The sequence below is a fragment of the Saimiri boliviensis genome, chromosome 11 (assembly GCF_048565385.1).
Source record: "Saimiri boliviensis isolate mSaiBol1 chromosome 11, mSaiBol1.pri, whole genome shotgun sequence".
In the NCBI taxonomy this organism is placed as follows: Eukaryota; Metazoa; Chordata; class Mammalia; order Primates; family Cebidae; genus Saimiri; species Saimiri boliviensis.
The window spans coordinates 42125880-42152175 of NC_133459.1; the positions used below are offsets into that span (position 1 = coordinate 42125880).

The following is a 26296-nucleotide window of genomic DNA, read 5'->3' on the forward strand; positions in this document are numbered from 1 at the left end:
AAATGGCTGCTATTTGTAGCAGGTAGCAGTTGAATGCACAGATCTGATACTCAGGAGACAAACCCTGTTTGAGAGGTAGAGATTTAGGATTTGTCAGACTTCAGAGGGTAACTGAGAACAGAAGAGGGTCCTGGAAGAACTTTGGGGAACACCCGTGTTCAAGGTCTTTCATAGGAAAAGGGCCCAGCAAGGAATGAAGAATCAGACAGGAACCAGGAGATTCTGGTGTCAGAGAAGTCAGAATTTTTGGAAGAAAACTTACTTGATCCTTCTGCCGCCTCTCACAATGGTAACGACATTGTGAGAATGTAGAAAGATCAAATAAAAGGAAAAATGAAAAGTGCCCTTTGGATTTGGTGATTAGGAGGTCACGGGGATCTGTTTCAGAGCCATTTTATTTTAGTGAAGAGGTGGTGAGGGGAGTGAAGAGTGGGTAGAAGAGAAGGAAATAGGGACAAGTGTTGACACAAGAAATTTGGCTGTTGAGATCAAGAGCAGTGCAAGAGAGAGAATGGTATCCAGAGGGAAGTACAAGGTAAAGAAGTGTTTTGTTTTGTTTTTAAAGCTAGAGACTTAAGCATGTTTCTAAGGATCTATAGTGAAGAAGAGTTTGAAAATAAGGGAAGGAAAAGGGAGCCTGGTGGAGTAGTCTCTAAATTGACAGGAGTGCATTGGCTTAAGAAACAGATTGAGGGATTCTTTTGGAGCAGGGAAGTGTCCTTTCTTTCTTTGAAACTAGATGATGGAAGGGAAGATATAGATCAATTATGCGAAGGGCCTCCAGTTTCTCTCTGAGGTAAAAGGTGAAGTCAAGTACTATAAGGAAGAGAGGCCAGAATTGGAAAGAAGAAACAGTGTTGAGGACTGCCTTGAAGGACTAGCTGAGTTGGGTGTCATATGTTTTGATGTGGTGCCAGCCTACACAGCTGTCAGTTTGGGCACCATTGGCCAAGAATAGAGGCTGTGATCCTAGTTGGGGTTTCAAAGAAGCAGAAGAGAGTGAAGAGGGCAGGGATTTGAGAGTGATGCTTATGAAGTTGCCTCAACTAGGGTCAAGGCTGGGTAGAGGAAGGAGGGTCAGGACAATGTGGATAGATTTGAAGAGAGCAGAGGTTCAAGGCCTGATGGTCTCAGTGAGGTCAAAGAGCAGCAGCAGGAGGAGGAGGGTGGAAGGAAGCTAAGGAGTAGTGCTATATGTAATCAGTGGGATGTGGCAATTTTAAATTGCAAAAATGAACTCTTTCCAAGCGAAGCCAAGGGCCAGCGCATAGCCTACAGGCAGGTGAGTGGAATAGAGAAAGTACTGGAGATGAGAGTTAGGGAACTGAGAGGGCAGGGACTTGAATGGGTCATCTGGAGCAGACCCGCAAACACTTTCTGCAAACCCCACTTAATCTTTAAGCTTTGTGGGCCATTGGTTGGTCACAGCTACTCAGCTCTGCTGTTGAACCGTGAAAGCAGCCAGACAATACAAAGTGAATGTGTGTGGCTGTGTTCCAATAAAACTATTCACAAAAATAGGTGATGGACTAGATTTGGCCCTCAGGATATGTGTAGTTTGCTAATTTCCCATCTACAGCCATTGTATTCAAAATGTAGACCACAGACCAGCAGAAAGCTTGTTTGAAATGCAGAATCTCAAGCCCCATCCCAGGGGTCTACTGCATTTTAACAAAATCCTCAGGTGTTTTTTATACACCCTAAAGTTTGAGAAGTGCTGATAAGCTGAAGTCTCTCAGTATGATGACAGGAAGTCAGTGAATCAGTTGCCAAAACCTTTAGTGGAGGAGGTGGTGGGCTATTAGATGTTGAGGAGGAAGGGCAGAGGATGCTGTGGTGGGTTAGCATGGGCGTCAGATAGAAGGGCTCAAGGAAGGAAAGACAGACAGTGATCTGTCCTGGGAGAACCCTGTCTTGCTTCCCACTCTGTGGTCCAGTGACTGGGAGCAGCCACCTAGCCCAGTCTCTTCCTGTCCTGTTGTTCCTTCTGTATTTCTGTCAGAGCTAGGTCTTCAGTTGCTCACTTTTTCCAGGTAGGAGGAGTTTACTCTTATGACTGCAGTTTTGGCCATGTGCCTAATGTGGAATTAATGAAGTTCATCGCAATGGCAACCTTTGGCTCCTACCTGTCCACTTGTCCTGAGCCAGAGCCGGGCAACCTGGGCCTGACAGTCTACCACCGGGCATTTCTCCTCTATTCCTTTCTGCGCAGTGGGGAAGCACTGAACCCTGAATATTACTGCGGTGAGAGGCATACTGAGGTGGGTGTGGGAAGAAGGGAATATAGAATGGGCCCAGAGATTACAGGTCCCTGGAGGACTGAAAGTGTAACTGGGGCTGGCTCTGCTGGCACTGTTACAGTGATTTAAGCATAGCCCCTTCCCCCCTGCAGATCAGTCAGCTGGCAGATAACCATTCTCCGTCCTCATCCCCGCTGGTCTTCTAGGCTCTCAGCACCGCCTCTTTAATGAGCACCTGGTCTCTGCAAGCAGCAACCCTGCCCTTGCCTTGCGCCGGAAGAAGCACACTGAGAAGGAGGTGCCAGCCGACTTGGTCAGCACCGTGTCTGTGCGGCTTCGAGAGGGCTACAGTGTCCGAGAGGTTACACTGGCCAAAGGTAAGTTGGCCCTGCCGTAAGCCCACAGATCTCTTAAGAATTTGTGTGTGAGAACACCCACATGTATTACACATGAAAGTGTCACAGTGAAGACCTTATCGCTTGAGACAGTGTGTTTTGAATTGTCATCAGGACTTAATTCTCTTAGCATAGGGCTTCCCAGTTCCATCTCCTTTTGCCCAAGGTGAACCAACTAAGGTGGTGTGGGATCCTGAACTTGGCTTGGTTTTCAGATTATTTCCACAAACTTGTGTTTGTGTCAGTTGGCCAGCTCTGGGCCTAAAACCTGTGGAACCATGCTTGGAACCTTTGGTGGGGCTAGGTTCCATGAGATAGACAGGGGTTTCAGATAGAACTCGATCCCAGGCCTGGAGTCCTATGCCTTCTCCTAACTGGCCCTCCTGCTTCTCCCTCAGGAGGGTCCCAGTTGGAGGTGAAGCTGGTGCTGCTGTGGAAACACAACATGCGCATTGAGTATGTGGCTGTGGCACCCTGGCCCCTGGAGCTTGAGGGCCCTCGAGTAACACGAGTGGAAGTGACAATGGAAGGTGGCTACGACATTTTGCATGATGTGTCCTGTGCACTAAGGCAGCCCATTCGCTCATTATATCGTACCCATGTTATCCGACGTTTCTGGAACACACTGCAGAGGTCAGTGAAGTCACCACTTGGTGAGTGCTGCCCCATTTGTTCTGTGGAGGGACAGATTTGTGAAGGTGGGAGCTGGGGAGCATCACCCTCAGAACCTGGCTTATGTCCAGGGTCCCACGTCCCCCAGAGGCTCCCCTCATCTGCCCCCAGCAGAGTCAGATGTGGCTCAGGCCTGGCCTTTATTCTACAGCATTAACCAGACAGACCAGATGCTTGCCCACCTTCAGTCCTTCTCCTCAGTGCCTGAGCATTTCACGCTTCCTGACAGCACCAAGAGCGGAGTGCCACTCTTCTACATCCCTCCAGGCTCCACCACTCCGGTGAGTGGCTCTGATGTGTAGTAGCCCCATTTCATGATAACTTGGGTTGGCATAGCCTCTGGAGCCCAGGATCACCACCTTCTATTCGTTTCTCTCTCAGCGTCTGAGTCATCTAAGCCAGAAGCCCAAGCTTTAACCTTGAGAGCTTCTCTTCTCCCTCTTCCTAAGGTCCCGGGGAAGAGGAGGATCTATAGAGACAGGCTGTTGTGAGCAGAGCACAGAGGCAGAGACTTGCACAGTATCTAGGTGGTGGTACCCCAGTCCCAACAGCTGTTGCCCCATATCCATGTGGCATACACTGGCCTCCCCCAGCCACCTTCACCTGTATCCATCCACCACCAGCCACCATGAGCTGTGTACTTCTGAAGACCACAGCTTCCTTGGTCCTATGCTTTCTTCACACTCAGTCCATGCTGTCAGCCTTACACTGACAGGCAGGTAGGTGGCTTATGCTAGTGTGCAGTGGCCACATCATGAAGTCCTGTCACCATTCAGTGGCTTTCCTCCCAAGTCAGTGACATCATCTGGGCTCATGCTTCCATCCTTCTGGATTCAGCTTTAAAGGGCTACACAGTCTGTCCCTGGGCTCAGTCATCTAAATGTAGCCTTCATAGTGGAAGCAGTTTTTGCCTCCGTCTCCAGCTGGGCTGTAGCTTCAAACCACTGCTGTCTCTGACACCCTGAACAGAGTCCGCCCATGGTTCTGTTTGCCGTTTGCAGTTTGTACCCTGGTCCTCCACAAATGCTCCTATAGTGCTGTCCTTCCTGTCCCCAGGTGCTCTCCCTCCAGCCCAGTGGTTCCGACTCATCCCATGCCCAGTTTGCCGCCTACTGGAAGCCAGTGCTGTCCATGGATACAAATTCTTGGCAGCGCTGGCTGCACATGCATCGCCTGGTGCTAATCCTGGAGCACGACACGTGGGTGCCCTTAGGGCTGGGCCATAGTTGGGGTGGAGTATCAGGGGTCCTGGGGGTAGAGAATGATGGGAAGGGGAACAGCAGATAAGCTCTTACCAACTGTGGCCAAGGAAAAACTATGGCCTTTTCCTTGTCTTCCTGCTCATCAGTCCCCATAACCTCAGGCAAGGCCTAAAAGAGAGAGAAAGTAGTCTATTCCTTTTCTCCAAGACTGGGGCTGGGAGGTCTAACCTCAGTCCACACCCCTCTTCCTAGACCAATTCCCAAGCACTTGCATACCCCGGGCAGCAATGGGCGCTACAGCACTATCCAGTGCAGGATCTCCCACTCCTCCCTGACCTCTCTGCTTCGGGACTGGAGCAGCTTCGTGCTAGTCGAGGGCTATTCTTATGTCAAGCTGCTTTCCAGGTGGGGAAAGTGATGTTCCCTTACCCCCCCAACCTCATCTCACGTTCTCCCTCTAACCCCAGACCTCACTCCTACTTCTTGCCAACCTCAGGCTACTCACTGTCTCCCATTTCTCCCCAGTGCCCCAGACCAGCCCCCCTCCTCCTTCTACATGGTCCGCATCATTTCCAAGGCCCCATGCATGGTTCTTCGCCTGGGTTTTCCCATTGGCACTCCAGCACCGGCCCGGCACAAGGTGAGCTGGGCCCTGACTGACTCTGACCAAGGAGCCCTGGAGTGTTGACTAGTTCCCCCTCCCGAAACCCCACAGGGCCAGGTCTAGTAGAGGGAGGAGCCCCCAGACCAAGGAAGATTTGGAGAAGAGGGTTCTCTCACCTTGTCTGTGGGCCTCTTCTCCCAGACCTGTAGGAGATGGGAGTAGGAGGATCTGATCACATTTTCCCCTCAGATTGTGTCAGGCTTGAGGGAAGAGATCCTGCGCCTGCGTTTCCCCCACCGGGTACAAAGCAAGGAGCCAACACCCAAGGTGAAACGAAAAGGGCTCGGGGGCACTGGTGGGGGCAGCTCTCCCTCCAAGTCACCTCCTGTGCTGGGGCCACAGCAGGCCCTGTCTGACCGGCCCTGCCTTGTGGTCCTGCATAAGCCACTGGACAAACTGCTCATCAGGTTGGTACAGAGGTCTGGAAGGGTGTGGCTCAGCCAGGGATGAGTGGTACAGAGGTGTGGGAGGGCGTGGCTCAGCCAGGGATGAGTGGTACAGAGGTGTGGGAGGGCGTGGCTCAGCCAGGGATGAGTGGTACAGAGGTGTGGAAGGGTGGGGCTTAGCCAGGGATGAGCGGTACAGAGGTGTGGGAGGGTGTGGGTTAGCCACGGATGAGCGGTACGGAAGTGCGGAGACCGGGGCTTAGCCAGGGATGAGCAGTACAGAAGTGTGGAAGGCATGGCTTAGCCGTGGATGAGCAGTACAGAGGTGCAGAGGGCGGGGCTTAGTGGGAATGAGTGGTACAGAGGTTTGGAAGGGCGTGGCATAGAGGGGATGAGTGGTACAGAGGTGTGGAGGGCATGGCTTAGCGGGGTTGAGTGGTACAGAGATGTGGAGGGTGTGGCTTAGCGGGGTTGAGTGGTACAGAGGTGCAGGAGGGCTTGGCTTAAAGGGGTTGAGTGGTAGAGAGATGTGGAGGGCGTGGCTTAGCGGGGTTGAGTGGTACAGAGGTATGGAGGGCATGGCTTAGCAGGGTTGAGTGGTACAGAGATGTGGAGGGCGTGGCTTAGTGGGGTTAAGTGGTACAAGGTGTGGAGGGCATGGCTTAGCCGGGTTGAGTGGTACAGAGATGTGGAGGGCGTGGCTTAGTGGAGTTAAGTGGTACAAGGTGTGGAGGGCGTGGTTAGCTGGGGATAAGTGGTACAGAGGTGTGGGGGGGGCGTGGCTTAGCCGGGTTGAGTGATACAGAGGTATAGAGGGTGTGGCTTAGCAGGGATCAGTGGTACAGAGGTGTGGAGGGCGTGGCTTAGCAGGGATGAGTAGTACAGAGATGTCGAAGGATATAGCTTAGTGGGGGATGAATAGAGATCGCTGTCCCATTTCCTAGGTATGAGAAGCTACCCTTGGACTACCGGGCGCCCTTCTTGCTGACACTGGAGCCACCAGGCCCACTGCCTTTGGTGTCAGGCCGCTCAGCCTCTTCTAGCCTAGCATCGCTGTCCCGCTACCTCTACCATCAGCGCTGGCTTTGGAGTGTCCCATCAGGACTGGCCCCTGCACTGCCTCTCAGCGCCATTGCCCACCTTCTTTCCATCCTCACTGAGTATGTCATCCAAACCTGCTAGGCCACTTGGGGCAAGGAGAGAGCAAGTATAGACTGGGACACTAGCAGAAAGCCTCTAGCACACATTTCCCCTCTCTAATTCCTAGTTTCAAGTATAGAGCAGCACCTGCTACTGCCCTCCCTGTCTCCTCCCATCCCCCGACTTGTTTTGGCTTCTCTCATCCTCACTGGACTTGTTATACCCTGAGGGACCGCCAGTCTGAGCAGGGCTACCAGTGGACTTGGCTCCTTGAGGACTATTGGGAGGTGGGTGTGTGTGGTGAGAGCCTGTAGTCTCAGTGTCTCTTCTTCCTTCATCTTATCCTGGCCTTCCCCCTGTCTTTATGGGGCTTCAGAGTCCGACTTTCTGAAGGATTCCACTTCGCCTGCAGCGGAGAAGGAATCATCAACATGGTTCTGGAACTTCCAGTTCAGGTATGTGCCATCCCTCATGACACCTCCCTGCCAAGGTCTGTCATCCCAGGGACACTCGCCTCTGAGCTGGGTTGGGACTGCTGCAAACTCTGCCTCACAGGGACCATGTGACCAGAGGATGCAAGGTCTTAGGCTGCAGTCACAGGACAATGTGGTGAGGGAACCAAAGTTCTGAGGCCAGAGCTAGGCTAGGCCAGATCTCTGCATTGGCTGGGATTTGCCGAAGATCTCCTATTTTGCTCACAGAATGAACCACCAGGGCAGGCTGCAGCTGAAGAGAAACACACCTGTGTTGTCCAGTACATCCTCTTCCCCCCACACTCTGCCTCCACCAAGGACAGGTGAGATTGGCTCTCCGTGAGAGCTGCCTCTGCTGAGTGACCCTTCTCCCCACCATCCCCTAGAGGTCTGGCTCCCATATCCTGAGCTGATCTTAATTCCAAAGTCAGGGAGGGGGTTCAGTGTTTAGATGATTCATCAGGCCGGCGCCGGTCTGGGAAGGCCTTGTGTGACTCGTGGCTGTTCTCTGTGCCTGCCTCCTTCCCTCCATGAGGTCCACTCCCTGCCATGAGGCTGTGCATTGAACTCACAGCCCTTCCTCCTTTAGCTTCTCGACAGATGATGACAATGATGTGGAAGTGGAGGCTCTGGAGGGAGACTCAGAGCTCAATCTGGTCACCGAGGTATGGGTAGAGCCACAGTATGGGCGAGTGGGACCTGGCCCTGGAAGCTGGAAGCACCTCCAGGACCTGACATATTCTGAGATCCCACAAGCTGTGAGTGTCCTCAGAACAGTACTCCTACCTCTCTCACTAGGTTAGGGTGCCATCTCCTTTGGAGTTCCACAGCCTGTGGGCTTGCCAGTCCCTCTGAATGTCTGGGACTGTTGGGGCTTCCTGGAGAGCTGGAGCCCAGGGTCTCCTGGGCTAAGAGGGGCTAACCCTGGACCTCTCATGTTCCTCCCTGTAGCTCCACCCACGGGATGCTGCCTGCATAGGCTCCATGCTGAGCTTTGAATACCTGATACAGCTGTGCCAGAGCAAGGAATGGGGCCCTCTGCCCCAAGAGCCAAGGATCTCTGATGGTGAGTGGGGCAGGCGGCACACTGGTGGAGCAGGAGACTGGGTAGGGTAATCTGGGTCTCACTGTTTCCTGTCTTTCCTCCCTCTAGGACTGGATCAGGGAGGAGACACCTGTGTCCATGAGATCCCTTTCCATTTTGACCTGATGGGATTGCTGCCACAGTGCCAGCAGCTCCAGATGTTCTTCCTTTTGCTTTCCAGAGGTGGGTGAACTTTGTACCCTTTCACTCCATACCTAAAGGGCCAGCAAGCCTGGGAATATTAGAAAACAGCAAACAGATGGATCAGCAAGTGAGCAGATGAGTGGTGGGGGCAGGAGGAGTACATGAGGCTGAAGGAGGGGCCTTGCTGGTCAGGGCTGAGCCGGGGACATTGGGCAGCAGGAGGCTCTTGGTGCTGAGCAGAGTGTGTGTCGGGCAGAGCCAGAGGGTGTCCCTCTCGCCGAGGGGTCCTGTCCCGCCAACGACATGGTGCTGTGCCTGCTGCACAGCTGCCTGGGGCAGGAGCTGAGTGACCGGGAGATCCCACTGACCCCTGTTGACCAGGCTGCCTTCTTGAGTGAGATGCTGCAGCGCACCTGCCACATTGCAGGTGAGTTCCCCACCTGCTTTTGACACCAAACCTGGCCCAGCCCTTTTCTCCCACCCTCACAGGGCAGTTTCTGTCTTTGAGTTTTGGCCTTCCCCTTCCTCCTCCTTTCCTCAACTCAGAGTCCCATCTCTCTGCTGGCCCTGCCCTCTTTCACCCATCTCTACCCCCGTTGTAGGTGCAGAGGGGCCGCTGCTGAGGATTCATGGGATCCTGAAAGAACAAGCAGTCGGCAGCACCCAGGCCACAGGAGACTCAGCTTTTACTTCCCTGGTCAGCACTGATTCTTTTCCCTGAGCCCTTGTCACACTGACCTCCTTCCAGCACCACATCTGCAAACCGCAACCTTCTAGCGCCTTTGAGACTTAAGTGGCATCTGCCAATGACAGAATGCCGTCTTTTTTCATTGTCCTGGATCTTTGAAGCTATTCCTAAGATGAGTCAGCTCTAGGGTGGAGGAGGGGAACAGGGGTTGGACATTCCCTTGTAGATTGCTCTAATTAATTTCTGTTTCTCTCTTACAGAGTGTAGGTCTTCCTGAATCTCTCAAGCCTCTCATCTCTGCGCAGCCCCTTCAGTGGCGCTGCTATGCAAGGCTTGTGAACCCCCAGCATGTGTTTCTGACTTTTCTCCCAGCTACCTTCTCAGGTGCCAGCTGCTGACCTCCTCACGAACCCTCTCAGATATAAACCCCTGAGCTCCTGCACTGGCCAACCAGGCAGCACTGATTTATATCTCTTCCTCTTCAGATGTCCAGCGTCTGGCTGCCTGTGGCCTGGAGGGATCCCCTCAAGAGGAGACAAAGCCTAAGTTTGGGGATTGGAGTGGGGCTTCCAGTCTGAAAGATCTAGGAGAAACTGGGATCAAAGCTACAAAGTCCCAAGTCCCCATCCTCAGTGTAACCCTGGCTTGTGGTGAGGCTGCTGACTCAAGGTGGGCAGGAGTGGCAGTGGGAAACAGACAGGGCTGGAAGACCATGTGATACCTTTTCTTTACAGACAACGCCCAGAATCAAGGAGAGCTAAGCCCACCCTTCCGTCGAGACTTACAGGCTTACGCTGGGCGTCAGGCTTCCCAGACAGAGAGTACAGATGGGCCCCGGACCCGGTGTCCTGTCTACATCTACAGCTGTTCACTGGAAGCTCTGAGGGAGCAGATGGTTGGCATGCAGCCCCCACAGGTGCCCCGAGACCTCATCTTCCGGTGAGTGCCTTCAGTGTTAACCTGTGTCCTCCCCCAGCCATGGCTCCCAGCCAAGAAGTAAGAACATACTAATGGGCGTGGGCAGGAAAGTTGCTGCCACATCCTGCTGGCTCCTTGCTCGGTTTCCCTCAGCAAACCCATTGAACTTGCTAGGTCATGAATCCACTTGGCATGTGTCTATAGGTGATCCATTGGAGTGCAGATGGCTAATGAGTCTGAGGTATCACTTAGGGAAGTTGGTCAAGCTACATTTTCCCTCCCCTTCCTAGGACTCAGTTCCTTGACCACCCCTCTCCATCCTCAGCCTGGATGGAGCCCCGGTACAAGGAGGCAGCTAACCATTGTGCCCTGCTGCAGGAGCATGCACAGCGGTGCTATGTCCGTGGTGAGGAGGAGGGCTGTGGGAGGGAGGAGTGGGGGCCTGGGGGAGATACAGGGATTACAGGTGGGGACTGGAGAGGCCATTCCAGAGCTTGAGCCTCATGGCCCCTTCCACTTCCATCAGGGCTGTTCCGAAGCTTGCAGCAAGCACAGAGCGTGACCTCTCAGGATTTGCTGACAGCAGTAGATGCCTGTGAGGAAATACTACAAGAAGTAGACATCACCCCATTTCTGCTTGCACTATGTGGCCACACTTGGGGTTTGCCTCATGCACCCCCAAGCCCTGGGCCTCTCAGCCCTGGGCCCTTCAGCAGCAGCATGGAGGAGGGTGGTGAGCCTCGGGAACGAGCTATCCTAGCTTCTGAATCCAGGTAAGGATTGTACTTGAATGATAGATAAGGGGGTACACAGACCAAGTCCCTATAAACAAGGACCTTCCAGTCCAGGGGAATGACTGTGCAAGGTAGTACCTAAGCACCTGAGAAGCAGTAGTGCTTTGTCACCGGCTTCCTGACTCCCATGCAGCCTGCCTTCTCCCATTTGGCACAGGCAGCAGTCTCCCTCCCAGGCTCTCCCCATCTTCCCTGGTTTTTGTTGTAGAGTGATGAGCTAAGTCAGGGATAGGGACTCCCCAGGTGCTAACCATGAAAAACTTGTTCTAAGGACATTCACACAATAGGGCCCTATTGAGGGGTTGGGCCCTCCCCTACCAATCTGTGAATTTCATGGGGGCCAAAACCATATTTTGCTCACTGCTAAGTCCCCAGCTCACTTTAGGGGCTCAACAGGTCCCTGTTGAAGGGAGGAAGGGGAGGAGAGAAGGAGAAAGGCAAGCAGGCAGACAGCTATGGGTCTAGCATCTGCAGTGTGTTAGCATTGAGGAAACAGAAGGACCAGAAGGGTGGATATGCTGATGACTCCTAGATCAGAACTCTAACCCAGTTCTCTCTTTGGAGCCCTAGATCCCCACTTTTCATGCCCCCCAAATGAATGCATTTTCTTCCTACTAACCCTTGATTCTCCACCTTTCTTCTCCATTCATTATAAAAGATTATCACATTCAGCCTAGTGATCCAAGTCAGAAAACTGGGAGTTACCCCTCCTCTGTTTCATAGAAATCCCTATTCATTAAGAAATGTGAAAGTTAAGGCAGGGTGCAGTGGTTCACTCCTATAATCCCAACACTTTGGGAGGCTGAGGTGGGAGGATCACTTGAGTTCAGGAATTCAAGACCAGCCTGAGCAACCAGGGAGACCTTGTTTCTACAAAAGAATTAAAAAGTTAGCTGGGTGTGGTACATGCCTGTTGTCCCAGCTAGCTACTCAGAAGGCAAGTAGTGATGGCACCACTACACTCCTGCCTCAGCAACAGAGTAAGACCCTGTCTTGAAAAAAGAAAAAAATGAAATGTGGAGGTTAGAGCCAAAATCTGTGGGTTGGTTCTCCTTGCCTCTTTCGCCACCCGTGCCATTATGCCAAGCACTCTTCCTAAAGACAAAAAGGCTTCCTATGCTGCTCCCCAGTTGGGAGGCAGGCTGCTTCAGAACTTGGTGGTTCTTAACACCTTTACCCTAACCATTCAGCATAGAGACTGAGGACCTAAGCGAGCCTGAGTTTCAGAGCACCTGTGTCCCTGGCAATCCAGACCCTGGCCCAGAGATCTCTCTGACAGATGTCTGCCAGCTCAGAGGAGAGGCCCATGGTGCCCTTCATAACATCATCCAGGTGGGAAGCTTGGGTGAGGATAGAAAGGTGTAGAGTCCTGCCTGTGCAGAGGAACAGGACTCTCTCCTGGGTCGGGGGTGTGCCATGTGTCCTGCTCTAGGGTAAGCAGTAGTGTCCTGCTGAGAGGTGGCTGACATTACTACCTCCTTCTAAACCCCACAACAGGAGAAGTTCCTAGAGATCAGTCGTCTCCACTTCCGCACAGTGCCTTCCAATCCCCACTACTTCTTCTATTGCCCTCCATCCAGCAGGCGAGAAGTGAGTGGCTTTCTTCCTAACCTCTCTCATTCCCTCAACCCACAGCCCCAGAGGCCCTCCCAGGCTCTTAAATCTTTGTTCCCTGAGGCCTAGTGTGGCTCTTGTCTTGCCTTAGATCAAGCTGTCTTTTTTTTTGCCTAGGATGAGGGCCCTCGGGACACAGTAGACAGAAAAATCAGTGACCTGGAGTTTTCAGAGGCTGAGCTCATGGGAGAAGAAGGTGTGTGGGCAAGTGGATCAAGGTGGGGAAGGCTGTGCACACCAAGATTCAGGGGCCTCCACTGACAGCCTCTCCCCCGACCACGTGACTTGCACTACTAGGAGACACATCTGCCTGCTGTGTGGTCACTGAGAGTGACCCAGAGCTAGAGGTGGAATACCGGGAGAGCCGTGAATCAGACCTGGGGCCTGCTGGGCTCGACTCTGCCTCGCTTTCGGATGCAGACACTGTGAATCCTGATGAAGACTCCTTCAGTATCTTGGGGGGCGACTCACCCACTGGGCCTGAGAACCTCCTGCATGACCTGCCACCACTCTTCCTGCACCTCACATGCTCCGTGCGGCTGCGTGGGCAGCACAGCTCAGTACCTGTATGCAGCCTGCCTACCTGCCTGGGTGAGTTTGAAGCAGCCCAACGGGAAGCCAAAGGTACTGGAACGGCCCGCCTGTGTTGCAGTGGAGGAGAGCCTAGGGGTTATGTCTAACACTTAAAACTTGGAATCTGTGCTTGTCTTAGAGCCCTCAGCAACACCTCACTTTCCCCCTCTCCCAGGCCAGGTGCTTTCCAGTCTGGAGGGCCCCCCAGTTGGAGGCCGAGTTCCCTTGAGGGACCTAAGCGTGACTCTGGATGTCTTCGTGCTGACCTTGCCCCTGGAAGTGGAGCTTCCCACGGCCTCGGACCCTCAGCACCACCGGTGTGGTAGCAAGTTTGGTGGAGGGATTGGGACCTTGTTAGGGTAGGGGGACCACTAAGGGAATCTAGAGCACTTGGGGACGAAGGAGGCCTTGAGGAGTCCAAGAAAGGAGTAAGGAGGAGGCCCTGGTAGGATAGTAGCTCCTGACCTTTGACTTTTTTTCCCACCCTGTTCAGGTCAACATCTGAAAGCAGTGCTTCATTCCCACGATCCCCAGGGCAGCCATCATCTTTAAGGTCGGATGATGGCCTAGGGCCCCCACTGCCGCTCCCAGAAGAAGAGAGGTACTTCCTTATCTCCCTCTCAGAGTTTAGTACTTCCTTAGAATTTCGTTTTCTGGAAACCAGTATCTAAACCTTTCTTCCAATTAGGCACCCAGGACTATCCAATTTGGCCACACCCCACAGACTGGCTATTGAGACCACCATGAATGAGGTGAGCCCCCTGCTCCCAACACTGTAACTGATTCCCTTCCCATCATATGAGTGAGATAAGGTACCCCACTTTGTTCTAGGATAGAAGCAAGGCCTCTCTCCATCTGTGAGACAAAGTATCTTCTAGTCCGGGAGTGAGGGGATGCCCAAGGAAGCAAGGGAGATGCCCTTTGTCACTTTCTATCTGACTGTAGATCCGCTGGTTGTTGGAAGATGAAATGGTGGGGGCACTTCGAAGAGGGGGCATCCCCCAGAGCCCTGCCCTGCACCGCGCAGCCGCCCATATCCATAGCTCTCCTGGACGCTCCACCTGCCTTCGCCAAACTCTGCCACTGAGTTTTGTATTTGGGCCAGAGCGTTCCCTCACACAATTCAAGGAGGTAAGTTGCCCTCGGAACACTGCAGGGTCACCATGGGGCCCATCCTTCCCTGGGCTCCAGGCACGGGACTGGAAGGCCTCCTGTTAGTTTGAGCTCATAGAGTTATCCCTCCTGTCTCCCTGCTTACCACATCATCTGCCCTCACCCCTGTGCTTGACAGCCCAACTCAGTGGAAAGAAACCCAGCTCCCAACCTGGTCACTGCTCCTGTTGAACCTTAGGCAAGTCACTGAACCTTTTCTTACCTCAGCAGTGGGGATGCCAGCATCTGCTTCACCAGGTAGTTAGGAGCATCTCGTGAGGAAGCGTAGCACACCATGTGTAAGAAGGGCTGCCCCTGCCTGAACTGTGATCTTGGCTCCTACTCCCTAGGAGTTCCGCCGCCTCCATCTCCCTGGCCATGTTCTTCTTGAAGACCCTGACAGTGGCTTCTTCTTTGTGGCAGCTGGCCAACAGCCAGGTGGGTCCCATGAGGAGCCTTCTTCAGCGGCCTGGTCTTGGCACAGTCATGAGGACAGGGGTGAAGGCATCGAAGGGGAGGTGAGTCTACCTGGGAAGAGACGGGGGTGCTAGGTATGTGGGGCCTGTATCTCAGTCCTGACTGCCTGTTCTTCAGACCCTGACAGCCAGCCCCCAAGCACCTGGGTCCCCAGAGGATTCTGAGAGTGTCCCCCTCATCAGCCTGCCCAGCCTGACACAGGGAGGTAAGAGAAGACTTGGGCAGCAAAGTCTGAGGGCCAGGAGTAGATGCCTGGCCCTGCTTCCATTTTTGGAGGGAGGCCCTAGACAGGATTGAGAGAGGCTCCAGGCATTTTCTTTCTCTATCCAGGGAGGCAGCCTGGGCCCAGCCGGGGACTAAGTCTCATGTCCAGTCAGGGGAGTGTGGACTCAGATCACCTAGGTAAGCTTGGGGGAAGGGGTGAAGGACTCTAAGCTGTTGGGAGGTAGGCTTAAGGCTGCACAGGAAAAGGTCTGGGCAGGGGCATCAGAAGGAACTAACATGAAGTGCATCAAGCCCAATGCACCTGGAGGATCACGAGTCAGGCCCAGCTTCGGATGGGATTGACCTTCAGCACATCCGACACAGGTTATGATGGTGGCAGCAGTGGCTCAGACAGTGAGGGTCCCAATGACACCCTTGGTGAGAAGGCCCCCTTCACATCGCGGACTCCATCTGGGCCAGCACCTCCACAGCCTTCACTCTCGGGGCTCCCTGGGCCCTGCCTGCCTGACTTCTGGCTCATTGTCCGGGTCCTGCAGGACCGTGTGGAAGTATATGCACATGCGCGGTAAGTAGAAGCCAGGGCCTGTACCTTCACATTCTTGCTAACCTCTTCTCTCTTCCCACAAACCTCTCTCCGGTGTTGTTAGAAGTAAGACTTGGGACTGAGAGCTTGGGTAGGGATCCAACTTGTATTCTTAGGTTGGTGGCTTCTGATCACTTCCCACATCTTATAGCTAAGCACATCACATTCAACTGGCTAAATGGAGTCAAAAAGCTGATGGGGATTTTGGCTTCTAGCTGGGCATTAACAACATCTAAGGTTCAGAGCAGCTTCAGAAGTTTATGTATAGAAATAAGTGGACGCAGTGGCTCACGCCTGTAATCCCAGCACTTTGGGAGGCCAAGGCAGGCATATCACTTGAGGTCAGGAGTTCAAGACCAGCCTGGCCAACACAGTGAAACCCCCATCTCCATTAAAAATACAAAAATTAGTTGGGTATGATGGCAGGCACCTATAGTCACAGCTAATTGGGAGGCTGAGGCAGAAAAATATCTTGAACCTGAGAGGTGGAGATTGCAGTGAGCGAGATCGTGCCACTGCACTCCAGCCTGGGTGACAAAGCGAGACACTGTCTCAAAAAAAAAATAAATAAATAAATAATAGCTAATATTTAACAAGTGCATACTATGTGGTAGGCACTGTCGTAGCACTTACATGAATTGCTCATTTATCTACATAACAACCTGGGTGAAGAAACTGAAGCACAGGTAAGTTAAATACTTGTCCAGTGCCCTATAAGTGACAGCCAGGATTCATATGTAGCTGTCGGTTCACTACTACTCTTATCTCAGGGGTGGGTGGGATTTGCAGGGTAAGGTGGGATTGAAAAGGAAGGATGACCACTATTCTGACAAAGACTTAAAAAGAAAGAAGAGGTGCACAGCATAAACGAGCCTCAGTGTGGTGGCCCTGTGGGAGCTGGTGGAGCCTCAGCATCCAGAACTATCTTGAGAATTCCACTTTTTCCATTTATCACCAAGTTTACCTCTGTCCAAGTCTGCTCCCTTTTCATGGCTTCCCTTGGCCCCAGCTCCATGACTTTCCCTCCTCTTTGTGATACAAAACTGCAGTTATATGTCATATCATATACATATCATGCCATTACACATAACTCCTCCCCATTGCAGTTCTGCTCAGATCTATCCTTCCTTCCCAGGAGCCTGATTCGGGAAGATGGGGGGCCAGGCACTGAGTGTCGCCACCTGCAGCAGTTCCTGGTCAGGAGAGTTGGGGAGATCTGCAGGGAGGTCAACCAGGTAAGGGGCAGGACTCTCTAGGCCCTGAGACACAGAGCAGATGAGGAACGAATTTCTAAGAACTTGCTTTCAGAAGCTATTGGTCCATTTCAGAATCTACAATAATTATGGGAAGTCTTTTGACTCCCCCAGTTAGTAGGATGCTGTTTCTCCCCTAGCTCCCTACAAACTTGGGAGTGCTCCACAGCCCACCCCCAGTAACAGTGGGTTACTCTCTCATACCATCCCAGTAACCATGAGATATTCCTTCTCATTGCACTGTGCTAGCATTAGTGATATACTAGTGACCCAGACAGAGGAACACTAACTCCGCGGAGCTCATGTAGAGTGGAGGACAATCGAACAACTGAATTACACAACTTATTTCAATTACAATTGTGAAGAATCCTAAAAGGAGCAGTAGAAACTGCTATGAAAGCATGTAACAGGGATCTGACCATCTGAAGTATCAGGGAAAGCTTCTTGGAGGAAGTGATTTTTAAGCTGAGATCCAAAAGATGAACAGATTCTGGCACCAAAGGGGCAAGTGTTCTTGACTGAGAATCACTCACAGAGCCCTGAGCTCTGACCTCTCAGTGATGACTGATGTTTTTGTTGACCTCTAATCCCCAGTGGTAGTGGTTATTCTCTCTGGCATTTGATCACCCCTGACCACCACCACCCACTTAGGAGGAGATATTTCAGTTCCCTGACCTCATGTTCCTTCTCCCAGCGACTGCTTCTTCAAGACCTTCATGACAGCCATGTGTGTAACTCTCTTCTGGTGGCCGAGAGTGAAGAAGATCTGTGGCGCAGCGAGACTCCCTTCCACTCCCGTCAGCGGGCACCGCTGCCCAGTGATGGTGAGATCCCACCCAGGAGTCTTCCTCACAAGGCGGTGCTACCGCCCTTTGTTCTACCGAATACTTTGGTGAAAGCTGAGGGCAGAGTCCTCATTACTTGGTCATCAGTGCCAAGTACTAGAGAGGGAGTAAGGAGGATAGGACAGGAAAGGATCACTGGATTTGACTGCTGCTGCAAGTTCAGTGATTTTCATGGAATTACTTTCAGTGGAGTTATGGGAATAGAAACCAGATGAAATTAAAAGTGAAAGAGGGTGATAAGATGGGACAGAGAATAAGTACTCTTTCAAGTAGCTTGGCAGTGAAGAGAAAATAGATACAGCAGTAACTAACGGAAGATGGGGGAAAGGAAGGAGCTTTAAAATAAAGTAGAGCCTTGAGCATGTTTGTATTCCACAGGGAAAAAGCCAGTGGAGAGGGAGAGGTTGAAGAATACAGGAGAGGAGAGATCATTGAAGGGGCACCAGGCCATGATCTGTCTTCCTAAGGGCCTGCCTCTGCCTAGCCCTGTCTCGTTACCCAAAATGACCATCTTTCCCTGGTAGGGGAATAGACAGGAAGGAATCTGGGGGAGTTAGGACAAGCAGGCCAGTTCCAAGTAAGAGAAATCTAGAGAAGAGGAGCCTGGGGGCCAGTAGAATTGGCCTTCTGATTGGCTGTTCCTCCAGACAGGCAGCCACAGGACTGCTTTGGGATTTCTGGTCATGGTAAAGAAACATGGTAATCCACTCAAGATGGTAACTGAAGTCTCGACACTTCTCCGTTCTCTTACTCCTGATGACCTCTCACCCCAACGCATAGAGGAAAAGTGGAACCATAACATTCCTTTGCAGTTTTCCCTCTGGTTTAAAAGTAAAATGAGACCACTGCTTATTTTTAACATTCTCAGCAAGTCTGTAGACAAACATTTCTGTCATCTCCAGGAGAGTGAATCTCAGCACATCCTGGGATCTCCTCCATATCAAAGCGGAGTCCCCATAATTAGTGGACTCTCGTGGTTTCAAAGGCATCTTCTACAAATTGAAGATGAGCTGGGACAGGCAAACACTTTTACTTTAAAATGACTTCTAGCAGCCTGAGATGTAAGACCAGTCAGAACCCAGCCCTTTCTCATTTTAGTCTCTCCAGAAGTTTTCCCTCAAACCCTTAGCAACCAGCATTCCATTCCAGAGCCTCTACACAGAAACCCCAGCTCCTGGGTAGCCTGTGTGCTGTTCACACTTGAAAGCAGCTTCTCTGAGAAATCAGACTGCCACTTCAATCTACTGGAAGGTTCCCTGGAAACCTGAAAAGGGTCGAAGGAGTCATTGTACTGTGGCCATGGGCTCCTGTGTACTGCCATACCACCCTTTGGGTTTGTTGGCATTTCTGTCCTTCAGAGCCCAGGATTATCCTACCCTGCAGCTGGTGTGCATAAGCAGCCATACTCTTTTCGTTTTAATGAGGTTACTGTTGCAACTCTCTGGAGGACACAGGCTTACAGTGCCATTGACATATTATGACAGGATCAGAATCTCTTGGCATGATCTCGAGGATTTCCTCATGCTTTGCCTGCCTTGATACCTCTCCTTAGCTCCTCTCTAAGTCTCCTTGAGAATGTTCTGGAAGCCTTGTGCTATGACCTGTATTCCTAAGGGCATGTGTCTGCCTGGCCCTGTCGTGTTACCCAAAATGATCATCATTTCTCTGCAGTAGTCAGGGACAGGTCTGGGGGAGTGAGGACAAGTAGGCCAGTTCCCAGGTGAGAAGTCTGTGGAGGGCAGAGGGCAGTGTGTCCCATTTCTAATTTCTGCTCCCCTTCCCCCAGATTATGCTGCTGATGAGAGCTGTGCACCCCGAGGGTACCTGGCAGCCACAATGCAGTTTGTGCCTGGCCATTTCTCCTGTGATGTTGTGTGGGGAACTGTGATCCGAGTCCATTCACGCCTCAAAATGGGGCCCAGCATGGGGGTCTCTCGGGGTATGTATGTGATGGCATGAGAGGGCAGGTGGGCATTGGAAGGATCTGGAAAAGGCAGTTTCCTAAGCCCATGTTACTCGCCCAGCTATCCAGGCCCTGCGCTCTGTGCTCAATGCCTTCTCTGTGGTGAACCGGAAGAACATGTTTGTTTATCAGGAGCGAGCAACGAAGGCTGTGTACTATCTTCGGTATGTGGGCTCCTGGAAGGTAGTTAGGGCATGAGTTAAGGATGGCATAGAAGGAGGCATGTCCAAAGATATTGGCCTGCTCTTCCCCAGGCTCCTGGAGACATCCTGCAGTGACCGGCCATGGAAAGGGGATGCTCTGCCCCCTTCCCTCGCTCTGTCCCGAAGCCAAGAGCCCATCTACTCTGAGGAAGCCTCGGCATGTATCACTCCCACTCCCTGATGCCTCTATGTGCCCCTGCACTTTGCTCTCTGGAGCCGGGGCCCTGACTCCAATTTTCCCTGTAGGGTCCTCGTTCTCCCTTAGACATGGCCTCTAACCGCAGTTCAGACACTGCTCGTCCTGTGGGCCAAGTGGACAGACATATCCAGCTGCTGGTCCATGGTGTCGGGCAAGCAGGTAAGGTCTGAGGAGCAGGTAGGGGAGTGGCCACGTGAGGCTCTAGAACCCTCTGGGCCTTCTCTTAGAACCTTGCAAACATTACACTAGGAATTAAATAACAATCTCAGCCCAAGACCTAGTACACATTAAGTGAGCCATAAATATGAGGCGGAGGCTCCAGAAACCTCTGGGATTTTTAGAATATCCTACATACTCCTCCCTGTGCCCCTCCTCTAGTTCCTGCTGTGCTGGGGCTTTCCTCAAGCGGGAGTTGCGTTGGAAGGGACTGGCTTCTGCTATGTTCAGGGGATGGGACTGCAGTTGATTGAGGTGTAGCTTGAGGAAGGGGAGCTGCGGTGGCTGGAGAACTGGTGATGCCACCAGCCTGATGGCAGACTGGGCTCAGAGTGAAGAGGATGGTTATTTGGGATGTCTTTTGCCCAAAGTGTCCAGTAGGCAACTGGATTTTCCAGCTAGTATTTATGGCTCAGTTAGCATGTGCTGGTCTTGGGCTGAGACTGTTAAATAACTTCTAGTATAATTCTTGCAACAAACCTATGAGGGCGATACTATTATAATTCCCATTTTACGGACGAAGGCACTGAGGTTTTGAGAGTAAAACTCATGTCCACAGTCACATAGTGAGTAGCTTGGCAGAATTGGAACCTAGTGCTGCCTACCTCCAGAGCTGGCACTCCTAACACTGCCTCTAGTATACAGGGGATTGTTTGAGTTTGCAGTGTTAAGGCTGCTTTGGGGTAGCTGGATCCTCTACCAGTGTCCCCACCTTCCCACCATGATTGTGTCAAGGTCCCGAGATCACAGATGAGCTTGTGCGAGTTCTGCGTCGGCGCCTGGATGAGGCCACGCTGGACGTCATCACAGTCATGCTTGTTCGGAACTGCAAGCTGACACCAGCTGATGTGGAGGTCAGCCCCCTCCCAGGCACCAGCATTCTTCCAGACTTAGCCACAGGAGCCAGGACGGTCTAGGTTGGAACTTCTGCATTCAGCTCTGCCCTATTTTTTCCTCTCTGCAGTTCATCCAGCCCCCTGGAAGTCTCCCCTCAGAGGTGCTACATCTGGCCCTACCCACCTCCTGCAGGCCCTGGCTTCCAGCTCTGGCCTGGTACCTGCGGCAGAACTTGCTCATCTTCCTGCACTCTCCCAAGTACACAGATAGCAACAGCCAGAACCACTTCCAAGTGAGATTGCACTCATCTCTCTCCATACTCATGTGCACTCCTGCCCCACACACACCCTTGCTGACTCTCTTACAGATACCTCTATAAGTCAGCTTTGCCCATGGACCTGTGTACACCCATCCCCACCGGGGACCTTTATTATCCACCAGTGTCCTCTCGTGCTCCTATGTCTCCCTGTGCCACCTCCCCCACTGTGGGCACCCAGCCCTGAGGGTTTTGTCCATTTGTTTGGTCTTAGTGCTCTGTGGCTGTTCTCTCCCCAGCATCCACTCCCACCACAGGGTGGCCTCCCTGACTTGGACATCTACTTGTATAACAAGCCTGGTGGACAGGGCACGGGAGGCAAAGGTAGGGAGCAGGGCATGAGCCTGTGGCACACCAGGTGAAGGAAAGCCTTTTGTCATCCTGTTGCTGAGAGGGCCTTTTCTAGGCTTGCAGCTGGGTGGAGGGTCTTGGGAGGGGTGGTCTGCAAGTCCCAGAGCTGAGCCTTCCTCTGGATTTCTACCCAGGGGTTGCCTGCATCACTCTTGCCTTTGTGGATGAAGGAGGGGCCCCCTTGTCACTGGCGTTGTGGCCCCCCTCCTCTCCGGGGCCCCCACACCTACTGCGAGAGGAGGAATTTGAGCAACTGACCCAGGTCATCCGCTGCCCGGTCGTTCTGGACAGTTCTTCAGGTGGGACAGCTTGGTCAGAGGATGAGGTCTTCAGTTATTGCTGTGGGAGGTAAGGTTGGTAAGTAGAGTGGGCTCTAGGGACACCCTTAAGTGTCCCCTGTTCTTCCTTCCAGCTCAGAATGGGGCCCCAAGGCTTCGACTGGATGTTTGGGAAAAGGGGAACATTAGTATCGTGCAGCTGGAGGAGAAGCTCCGAGGAGCAGCTCGCCAGGCCCTGGCTGATGCCATCTTCGAGCTTCAGCTGCTGCCAGCTTCACTGTGTACAGAGGACACACCCCCAGGTATGCAAGTCAGGAGGTCTCTGGGTCCAGAGAATGTCACAGATCCAGGCAGGACAGTGTGGCAGGTGAGGGTGCAAAGGTGGGGTTTAGGGGAAGCATGACAGAGAACTAAGACGTCACAACTACTTCCTCACAGTTGTCCATGAGCTTGTCTGCGTCATCCAGGTGCTACACTGGCAGCAGTGAATGGATGCAGCTGCTCACCCACTTAGAGCGGGCTCTTGCATCAGGAGCTCACCTCCCTCACATGGCTACACACTGTCAGTTGTATATACTGTATTCAGTGACAGAGTAGGTGGCAATTCACTGTCACACAGTCCTGAGGTTTGGTTTTCTGGAATGGGGATTGGTGGTTAGTGATAGGTATCTGTAATGTTTGGTGTCCACAGGAAGTCTCAGGAGTGGATCGTTGGAAACTAAGAGCTCTGCAGGCCGAGCTAGCACCTTTCCTCCTGCCCCTGTCCCTGGGGAGCCTGTGACTCCACCCAGCAAAGCTGGCCGGCGGAGCTTCTGGGATATGCTGGTAATGGGAGGAAGTGGTGAAGTGGGCATCTACCTTCCTGCCTGCCTTCTAGCTCCTCCTACACTCCCTCCTGCCTCCCAGTCCCCTCTAGGCCTTGCCACAATCTGCTTTTATATAAAACTGTTCTGTCCTGCCGGACACCATGGCATGTACCTTTAGTCGAAGCTCCTCAGGAGGAAGAAGCAGGAAGATTGCTTCAGGCCAAGAGTTCACAGCTGCAGTGTGTTGCGATCATGCCTGTTAATGGCTGCTGCACTCCAGCCTGGGCAACAAATAAACACTCTTATCTCTTTAAAAACAAAACAAAAAAACTACTCTGTCTTTTGGACTAGAATTTGCAGAACGTGGCAAGTTCTCACTGATGTAAAGGAAGCCTTAACTTACTATGTGCCATCACTTCCATTTTTCTTGGATTCTCAAAGCAGCTTGCAAGATAAGTAGAGCTTCTACAGGGAGGAAGGTGAGGCTCAGGAAAGTTAAGTAACCTGCCCAAAGCTCCTTAGCCCGCCCCTGCAGAAGCCAGGGTCTGAACCCAGCCCTGTGAATCTTTCAAGCCCACTGCTGTTCCATAGTGCCTCCATCCCACACCATTCCTCTTCCCAGTAGCCCTTCCTCATTCACTTCATTGCCCCCAGAGTAAAACAGAATGTGGGGATTTGGGTTCCCCCAAAACAACTGATGACATTGTCCTGGATCGGCCAGAAGACACTCGGGGCCGGAGGCGTCACAAAACTGAGAGTGTTCGGACTCCCGGTGGAGCTGAGCGGGCTCCAGGCTCAGATTCCGGAGCCCAGAGACAAAGGTATGTGTGGCGGCGTTGTGACCCAGGAGGGGATGGGTGTGAAGTCACGGACGGGCCTTGGTCTGTGTAAACATACATGTGTCATGTATGGACGTGAGGCTCTTACTCCCACTGTCTTCAGACGTCGAACGACACAGCTAGAAGAGGGTGAGGTGGGGACCCTTCATCCTGTGTTTGCTTGCATCGCTCAGCGCTGGATGGAGTTTATGGTTCAGATTGGTGAGACCCCAGCCTCCCCTCCCATCCCTCGACCGCAGCCTGGTCTCCATCCTGCAGCCCCACAGTATCTGCTCTGCCTCCCAGGTTGTGCCTCAGTGTCCAGAAGCTCCACTCACATGGTGTCCCGGTTCCTCCTTCCATCCATCCTGTCTGAGTTCACCGCACTGGTCACCTCAATGGCTGTAGACACCAGTGTCCGCATCTTTGAGCAGCATTTGTGAGTGTAGATCCTATAGAATTGAAGAGAGCTTCCCCAGACTTCATAAAAGCTGGGCCTATAAGAAGCCAAACCCGAGGAAGCTGAGCTAGGAGAGGTGGAAACGAGCCCCAGGGAGGTGAAGGCTAGGCCAGAGAGTGGTGCCATGGATGGCCTTTCTTTCTGCCCTCCCTTTCAATAGGGGTTCAGAGCCGGAGATCTTCAGCCCTTGTTTTCCTGGGCAGCTGGGCCCCTCTCCCCGCCCCGCAGCTGAGCGGCGCCTGCTGCTTCTGGGAAGGAACTTCTTACAGTGGAGGAGACCAACACAGCAGGGTGAGGGCATGGCCATGGGGGTAGGCTAAGAGTAACTGGTGGGGTCTTCAACCTTGCAGAGGGGAGGGTGGGATCAAGGGGGATCTGTTCTCAGGCCCCCATTGTGCCCCTCCCCCACCCTGCAGCTGCCAAATCCATGCAGCGCTTCGAGCCAGGAGGTGATGGGAGCTCAGGGCGAAATGCTCCCCGGCAGAGGCTCTTGCTACTGGAGGTCGTGGACAAGAAGGTAGATGTGGGGCCAGGGACTGGGTGGGAAGAGGGGTTCCAGAATCTCACTGACCCTAACCCTGGATCTCCAGCTACAGCTGCTGACCTACAACTGGGCTCCAGACCTGGGGGCAGCGTTGGGCCGAGCGCTGGTTCGCCTGGTGCAGTGGCAGAATGCACGAGCCCATCTCATCTTCTGCCTACTTAGCCAGAAGCTTGGACTCTTCCACCATTATGGCCAGTTGGACTTCCCTGTGCGAGATGAAAAGGTGCCTGCTGCTCTGGCTCTTCCTGTAGTTCTAGCTACTGAGGGGTCAGTTCAAGGAAATACCAGATCAGAAGCCAGAGAGATGGGACAGACTGAGGGTAGAGGTAGTGGGGAGGGAGAGTCTGAGAGAGAAAGCCATGGGATGGGAGAGAGGGTCCGAGGGCAAAGGCTCTGAACCCATTGCGATGCTCCACCTCTCAGGAGCCAAACCCATTCCTGCTGCCAACCATGGAAGTGGAGACCCTCATCCGGAGTGCCAGTCCTCCGCTGAGTCGTGAGCAGGGTCGGCTGAGTGGGTCCTCTCGTAGCGGGGGTCCCCTTCCCCTGGACACATTCCCTTTCGACGAGGCCCTAAGGGATATCACAGCTGCCCGCCCCAGCTCCACACTTGGTCCTGTGCCCAGACCTCCTGATCCTGTCACCTACCATGGACAACAGTTCCTAGAGATCAAGATGGCGGAGCGAAGAGGTGAGGGTACTGGGCCAGGCAGTGTGGACAGGAAATCTGTGGAATCTGGGAGGAAGCAGGTGACAGTGCCTGGGGCTATATCTAATGCCTTCAACCCTCAGAGTTGGAGCGCCAGATGAAGATGGAAAACCTCTTTGTAACCTGGCAGCAGCGTTCTACCCCAGCCAGCATGCCCATCAGTGTGAGTAACCCCAGCTTGCGTCTTCCACGAGGACCTGTGACCCTGCCTCGTCACTGCTCCATGCTCGATACCCTGTTTCCCCAGGCCGGGGAGCTAGAGACACTGAAGCAGTCATCCCGCCTGGTGCATTACTGTGCAACAGCCCTCCTGTTTGACCCAGCTGCCTGGCTGCATGGGCCCCCAGAGACCTCTGGACCCCCTGAGGGGCAGGTGAGGCTGACTCCCAGACTTCTAGGAGAATTTTGCTTGCCCCACAGTGACCCCTCTCCTCCATCCCCAGCGGGATGGTTGACAGTAGGGAGAGTCTTCCTTGACCTTTACTCTCACAGCGGCGCCATCGCCCTGAGTCAGGGTCTGGGAGCCGAGAGGCTCCCGCAAGCTGTGAATCCTTGGATGTGTCGCCCCCGGGAGCCCGTGAGGAGCCTTGGCTGAAGGAGCTGAGCCTGGCTTTCCTGCAGCAATACGTGCAGTATCTGCAGAGCATAGGTTTTGTGCTGGTACCACTGCGGCCCCCCTCACCCACCCGCAGGTGAGTCCATCCCTACTTTCCCTTCTGTCTTCTCCTGCACTGCAAGTGAGGCCCCATGGGCCCTTCCTGTCTTTACAGGGTCCTGTATTAACAACTCAGGCTGGGCCTATGCATGTTCATCCCACTGGGCTCACACATGTGTGAGGGTCTTAGACACTTTCACACAGCCCACGTGTGTCCTGCCAACCTTGTGTGCTTTGTGGAACTCATGACACTCATACACAGAACTATGTCCATTCTCACAAAGCTCATGCCACACACATCTTGTACACTTACATGCTTGCATACATCTGCACATGTGAATTTTTTTTGGAGACAGAGTCTCGCTCTGTCACCTAGGCTGGAGTGCAGTGGCACAATCTCAGCTCACTGCAACCTCCAC

At 53.0% G+C, this 26296-nt stretch overlaps 1 protein-coding gene across 2 annotated transcripts in view; it reads left to right on the forward strand.

The window, feature by feature from the left end:
- SZT2 (SZT2 subunit of KICSTOR complex) overlaps positions 1-26296 on the forward strand; it is a 57769-nt gene that overhangs the window by 24573 nt on the left and 6900 nt on the right. The window contains exons 8-62 of one of the 2 annotated variants that reach the window (XM_003936949.4): positions 2034-2244; positions 2447-2617; positions 3034-3268; positions 3459-3588; positions 4364-4506; positions 4762-4914; positions 5035-5149; positions 5363-5580; positions 6504-6719; positions 7076-7154; positions 7401-7495; positions 7762-7930; positions 8124-8238; positions 8326-8439; positions 8657-8827; positions 9003-9097; positions 9349-9472; positions 9574-9738; positions 9823-10027; positions 10297-10412; positions 10533-10779; positions 11991-12132; positions 12298-12390; positions 12532-12610; positions 12712-13005; positions 13163-13304; positions 13481-13588; positions 13676-13739; positions 13933-14118; positions 14490-14657; positions 14734-14821; positions 14947-15018; positions 15205-15406; positions 16560-16659; positions 17372-17501; positions 19309-19461; positions 19547-19649; positions 19740-19845; positions 19935-20046; positions 20839-20957; positions 21068-21232; positions 21496-21580; positions 21742-21906; positions 22020-22187; positions 22577-22710; positions 23346-23512; positions 23634-23731; positions 23816-23948; positions 24130-24260; positions 24386-24486; positions 24560-24736; positions 24937-25204; positions 25306-25385; positions 25470-25595; positions 25715-25914. In XM_003936949.4, the coding sequence (XP_003936998.2) occupies positions 2034-2244; positions 2447-2617; positions 3034-3268; positions 3459-3588; positions 4364-4506; positions 4762-4914; positions 5035-5149; positions 5363-5580; positions 6504-6719; positions 7076-7154; positions 7401-7495; positions 7762-7930; positions 8124-8238; positions 8326-8439; positions 8657-8827; positions 9003-9097; positions 9349-9472; positions 9574-9738; positions 9823-10027; positions 10297-10412; positions 10533-10779; positions 11991-12132; positions 12298-12390; positions 12532-12610; positions 12712-13005; positions 13163-13304; positions 13481-13588; positions 13676-13739; positions 13933-14118; positions 14490-14657; positions 14734-14821; positions 14947-15018; positions 15205-15406; positions 16560-16659; positions 17372-17501; positions 19309-19461; positions 19547-19649; positions 19740-19845; positions 19935-20046; positions 20839-20957; positions 21068-21232; positions 21496-21580; positions 21742-21906; positions 22020-22187; positions 22577-22710; positions 23346-23512; positions 23634-23731; positions 23816-23948; positions 24130-24260; positions 24386-24486; positions 24560-24736; positions 24937-25204; positions 25306-25385; positions 25470-25595; positions 25715-25914 (7946 nt within the window). Of the gene's footprint in view, positions 1-2033; positions 2245-2446; positions 2618-3033; positions 3269-3458; positions 3589-4363; positions 4507-4761; positions 4915-5034; positions 5150-5362; positions 5581-6503; positions 6720-7075; positions 7155-7400; positions 7496-7761; positions 7931-8123; positions 8239-8325; positions 8440-8656; positions 8828-9002; positions 9098-9348; positions 9473-9573; positions 9739-9822; positions 10028-10296; positions 10413-10532; positions 10780-11990; positions 12133-12297; positions 12391-12531; positions 12611-12711; positions 13006-13162; positions 13305-13480; positions 13589-13675; positions 13740-13932; positions 14119-14489; positions 14658-14733; positions 14822-14946; positions 15019-15204; positions 15407-16559; positions 16660-17371; positions 17502-19308; positions 19462-19546; positions 19650-19739; positions 19846-19934; positions 20047-20838; positions 20958-21067; positions 21233-21495; positions 21581-21741; positions 21907-22019; positions 22188-22576; positions 22711-23345; positions 23513-23633; positions 23949-24129; positions 24261-24385; positions 24487-24559; positions 24737-24936; positions 25205-25305; positions 25386-25469; positions 25596-25714; positions 25915-26296 lie in introns of both variants that reach the window. The other variant, XM_074380670.1, reaches the window with a different exon arrangement.